Raw genomic sequence first — 5,196 nt, 5'->3', positions numbered from 1 at the left:
GGAGAGAGGGGGGGGAGGGAGAGGGGGGGAGGGAGAGGGGGGGAGGGAGTGGGAGGGAGGGAGTGGGAGGGAGGGAGTGGGAGGGAGACAAAGAGAGAGACAAATATTACAGGCAAATTTGGATGGTTACTGCGTGCACCGTTTATCACCTTAACCTCCAGGGCCACCTCCTGCTGTTGGAGACACCCTCTGGTGTTTCACTCTCTCCCTCAGCACCATGGCTTAGAGTATCCTTCGACCACACACACACACTGAGCGCCAGGGACCCGGGTTCGATTCCAACCTTGGGCGACTCCGTGTGGCGTTTGCGCACTCTTTCCACCCCCCCCCCCACTCCGTGACTGCATGGATGTGCGGGTGAGGGTGGATTGGCTGTGCTACATCGCCCCATAGCGTCCACAGGTATGCAGGTTAGGTGCATTAGTCGGGGGGGGAGGGGGGGAATATAGAGTAATGGTTCTGGGTGGGTTACTCTTCGGAGGGTCGGTGTGGACTTGTCGGGCCGAATGGCCTGTTTCCGCACTGTTGGGAATCTCGGGTTCCCCAGGACCACTGCTGAAGCAGACAGGAATTTATCAAGCTCTCTTTAATTACGTAGGCTCCCTAAAAATACCTCAACAGCACTCAGCCACCATTGAAGAACAAGAAATGCTGGTTTTATTTATTTTGAACAGTTGAGCTACGTGCATCATGGTACAGATCGACGCTGCAACATCAACGGAGTTACCCAAGTCGAACAATTCCAGTTCACCTGCTCCTGAGTTCTCAAAGGGTGGCGTTGATTTAAACCACTTGATTTTAATACAAACGCCTCACTCCATCAAACACACCTTCTGCGGGCAATTTTCTCGCTCTCTCTTGACCCCCCCCCCCGCCACGTACCAACCATCACCATACTCCCAACTTGACGCACCCCTCCCACCGCTTTCGGATGGCCTTTCCCAATTCCTAAATCTAGGCCAAAGCGAGGAGTGCAGATGCCGGAGATCAGAGTCTCGATTCGAGTGGGCGCTGGAAAAGCACAGCGGGTCGGGCAGCGTGCCGACGAAGGGGCCCGAAACGTCAAAATTCCGAAATCTAGGCGTGGCCGCGGTGAGAAACACAGAACCCTCACATTGGGAAAATATGCCACCGCGATACAGGGAAAACTGGCTATCTGGATCCAGAACTAGCCCCAAGGTAGGAGACAGAGGGTGGCGATGGCCACGTTCCATTTCCCAAAGTGAGGGAACCCTTAGCACCCACAGCTCGGCAGCAGGTCGAGTGCCCGATCAGTCGGAGGTCGGAAAGGGGCAAAGGAAGTGGGCACGCTCTCGCCAGTGGCCCCGCGGCCTTACCTGTGAGGCATACCCATGATGACGTTGTCCACGCCGCTCTCGCTGGACTTGTCGATGATGGTCTTCAGCGCGGGGATCAGAACCTCGCAGCCTTCCAGCCCAAAGCGCTTCTCGGACGACCACTTCCTCTGCAGAAACTCCTCAAACCTGGCAGCAAAGACGCAGGAGAGGGTGAGAGGCCTCGGCAATCAATCCCAGCGCAGGCTGGCTTCTGAAAATCACGTCAAAGCCCAGCGGTGGCGATCTGACTGCTCGGAGCCCAGATATAGCCTCCCATCTGTGGATCATCTCCCACTCAGTCCTCCTGCTATCACTGGAACATGTACCAATTCAGAGTGAGATTTTACATTTGGGGAGATATGGGGAAGGCGATGGGCGAGTGGTATTGTCCCTGGACTGATAACCCAGGTAGATGATCTGGGGACCAGGGTCTGAATCCCACTATGCCATTTGGTGCAATTGGAATTTAAAATAAACCTGAAGTGAAGGGTCTAATGATGACCATGAATCCATTGTCAATAGTCACGGTCGGAGGGTTTGAGCTACAGGGAGAGGCTGAACAGGCTGGGGCTGTTTTCCTCAGTGTCGGAGGCTGAGGGGTGACCTTATAGAGGTTTATAAAATCATGAGAAGGCATGGATAGGGTAAATAGACAAAGTCTCTTCTGTGCAGTGGGGAGTTCAGAACTAGAGGGGCATAGGTTTAGGGTGAGAGGGGAAAGATATAAAAGAGACCTAAGGGGCAACCTTTACTGGTCTGCACCTGTTTGCGACTCCAGACCCACAGTAATGTGGTCAACTCCTCCCTGCCCGCTGGGCAATTAGGGACGGGCAATAGACGCTGGCCTGGCCCCGGATGCCCTCGCTCCACGAATGAATTTAAAGCCAGATCACACAAGGCCAGTGAATGCAGGGATAACACGAAATGAAGTGGGGATCTCGGTGGGAGTGCTCACACATCGCTGAAGGTAGCAGGACAGCTCAGTGGAGGCGGTTAAAGGCAGCTTCCCTCGATTCGTCGAGGTGTAGAAGGTGTGGGGCGTTGTCGCGGCGGTGGGAAAGCGGAATGCTGCGTGCAGCTCCGGACACCTGATGCCAGTGAGGAAGCAGCAGACTGGATGGGCTGGAGATGCTCTCCCGGGAGCAGGGGAGAAGGGGGATTCAATTGAGACAGCATGCGGCGGAAGGGGGTGTCTGGGTTGGCCCGGATAGCGTGGACGGCAAGAGGCTATTCCCGCTAACAGAGGGCTCAGCGCCGTGGGTACAAGGATCCGTTGGGAGGCCAGCTTTACCCAGACGGCGGGAATCACTGCGCGAGTCAAGGCAGCAAGCTGCAACTCATCGGATGCCTGAAGGGCTAACGCTGCAAAGCAGGAATCGGCTGAGCAACGTCTCTATTCCCCAGTGGTGTTAACCGACCAAGGAACTGCTCTCTGCACCAGCAACATTCAATGGCTCTACTTGATAATTATGAACTGACGGTTAAGGAAGCTGAGTCGGTTATAATGCTTTACTCTAGATAGTGTAACCATCACCGCCAATAGCCCAATGAGTCAGTCACAGCGATGACTCAAATTGCCATTTCTCTCTCAAAATTGGTCATAAAATAGGCACAAGAGTAGCTTAGTTCCTACACCCTGGCCCCGCCATTGACGGGAACGGAAATCTGCAACTGATCCGATACCAGCTCAGTCAAAGGACTGGTAACGTCGACCTGAATCACTTCCAAAGTCAGCGATGTTTACCACGCACGGAGGGGAAGCGGTGAGAGAGGACTCGGGATGGATTTTTAAGGCCTTGCGATAGAGGGGATTTGCCAAACCGTGCTAGGAGTTTTCCCACCGACTATCGACTCCAGGTGAGCGGATACGGACCGTGGCACGGCTACGCTCGGTTGGAAATTCTTACTACATTCACTTGAATTTCTCCAGTTGCTGTGCACCAGCCGCTGGAGAAATTGGTTGGAGGCGAATGCTGGCTTTAGGGGGGGTTTGTTCCGGTGACGTACCCAGACACAGTCCCTTTTGGTTTAAAGCCTTCATCGGGCAGGAGAAATTGGCGCTCCTTTTGGAATGCGTGGGACCTGACGAGCGAGATGGGGGCAGGCTGAAAAAGCAACAGTACGACCTTGCCCCCCCCCCCCCCCCCCCAGCCACGTTCAAGGTGGCTTTCCCCCTTCTTTGCAGCGCACAGGACGAGGGACAACAGCCTCATGTGACAGGCGAAAGGAAAAAGGGGGCCGCCCGCGCTTTATAAACACACGGGTCAAGGGTTATCGCTCAGACAACACCAGAACTGGGAAACCCTGGCTGCCGCTGCACACAGTCTTGTGGAAACCAGCTGCAGCGTCTTTCCCCCACCCCACGACAACACCGACTATGCTACAGAAGGAGAGGCGCCAAGATAATCCAGAGGCGCGACATCAATGCAAACAGACCATCACCTTGGCAGAGGGCGGCGCGTGTTGGTTGTTACTGACCTGGTGGAGCGGACAAGCCGAGCCAGAAGGGTGCGCTTCTCTTCGTGGGTGAACTGCATGGCGCTCGGGGTCTCAAACTTCTGCCTGATCCATTGGCACTGCTCCAGGTCATTGATGAACATGAACTCCACGCCAATGTGCTGGCAGTAAGACATCTGAGGGGAGGAGCAGGAAACACGAGGTCAAGGCCGGAGTTTTATCAAAAGCAGGCGAGAGCTCTGGGGCGTTAGCCCCGGGACCGAGGGGCAAAAAAAAAAAAACAACGCACGGGACCCTCGTTTCAAGGTACCCTCCCCTTCACTGGGAGTCCAGTGTCGGGGCGAATGACACGACCGACTGCTGAGAGTAGACGTTGGAAGGGAAAATGGCAATTTAAGCGAAGAGAGGGAGAAAAATAAACATGAAACAGCCAGTTATCTCTCATTTAGCCACGGCATGTCGCTCAATGTCAAGCGGCTAGCCCTCGTGCTCACCAGGACAATCCGTACAGACAGACTTGCCCTACTCCAAGGCCTAGCCCAGCGTCGACAGGGTGAAACTGCGAAACCACGTTCAGCACCTTTATTGGCCGGGGCAGGTCATTATCACATTCTAAAGTTTATTCTTCCATGGGACATGGGTGTTGCTGGCTGGGTCTGGGCCCCTCGTCATCCCCTTGAGAAGGTGGGGGTGAGCCGCCATCTTGAACCGTGTGTGGTGTAGGGGACCCCCCTCACACAGCGCCCTCAGGGAGGGAGTCCCAGGATTCTGACCCAGCGACACTGAAGGAACGGCCGATATATTTCCGAGTCAGGACGGTGAGGGGCTTGGAGGGGAACTTGCAGGGGGGTGGTGTTCCCATGTACCTGCTGCCCCTTGTCCTTCCTGATGGAAGTGGCCGTGGGGTTTGGAAGGTGTTGTCTGAGGAGCCTGGGGGAGTTGCTGCATTGCGTCTTGTAGATGGTACCCACTGCTGCTACTGAGCGTCGGGGGGTGGAGGGAGTGGGGGTGAAGTGGGGAAGAGAGTCAGGGCGTGAGTTACTCGCTGCAGAATTCCTACCATCTGACCTGCTCCTGCAGCTGCTGTGTTTATGTGGTGAGTCCGGTGGAGTGTCTGGTCAGTGGTAACTCCCAGAATGTTGGTCGTTTGGGAGGGGGGGATTCAGTGATGGTAACACCATCAAGGGGCTGTGGTTAGATGGTCTCTCATCGGTGACGATCATAGCCTGGCGTTTGGGTGGCACGAATATTACTTGCCACTTGTCAGCCCAAGCCTGGACATTCGAGACAAGGAAAAGCCTGCAGTTGTTGGAGTCCGAGGTGGACAGGCAGGAGGCTGGAAGGACACAGCAAGCAAGGCAGCATCAGGAGGTGGAGACGTCAACGTTTCAGGACGAGCATT

At 55.2% G+C, this 5,196-nt stretch overlaps 1 protein-coding gene across 1 annotated transcript in view; it reads right to left on the bottom strand.

Annotated features, from left to right (window-relative positions):
- LOC122547926 (2-oxoglutarate dehydrogenase, mitochondrial) overlaps positions 1-3,998 on the bottom strand; it is a 22,955-nt gene extending 18,957 nt beyond the window's left edge. Inside the window, exons 1-2 of the mRNA XM_043686485.1 lie at positions 3,816-3,998; positions 1,338-1,484 (exon numbers count right to left, since the gene is read on the bottom strand). Of these exons, the coding sequence (XP_043542420.1) occupies positions 1,338-1,484; positions 3,816-3,970 (302 nt within the window). The 5' untranslated portion in view covers positions 3,971-3,998. The remainder of the gene's footprint in view (positions 1-1,337; positions 1,485-3,815) is intronic.
- Between the last annotated feature and the right edge of the window lie 1,198 nt (positions 3,999-5,196).

The sequence above is a fragment of the Chiloscyllium plagiosum genome, unplaced genomic scaffold (assembly GCF_004010195.1).
Source record: "Chiloscyllium plagiosum isolate BGI_BamShark_2017 unplaced genomic scaffold, ASM401019v2 scaf_14089, whole genome shotgun sequence".
NCBI lineage: Eukaryota > Metazoa > Chordata > Chondrichthyes > Orectolobiformes > Hemiscylliidae > Chiloscyllium > Chiloscyllium plagiosum.
The sequence above is the reverse complement of the archived record's forward strand: the minus strand, read 5'-3'. Positions and strand labels throughout refer to the sequence as shown.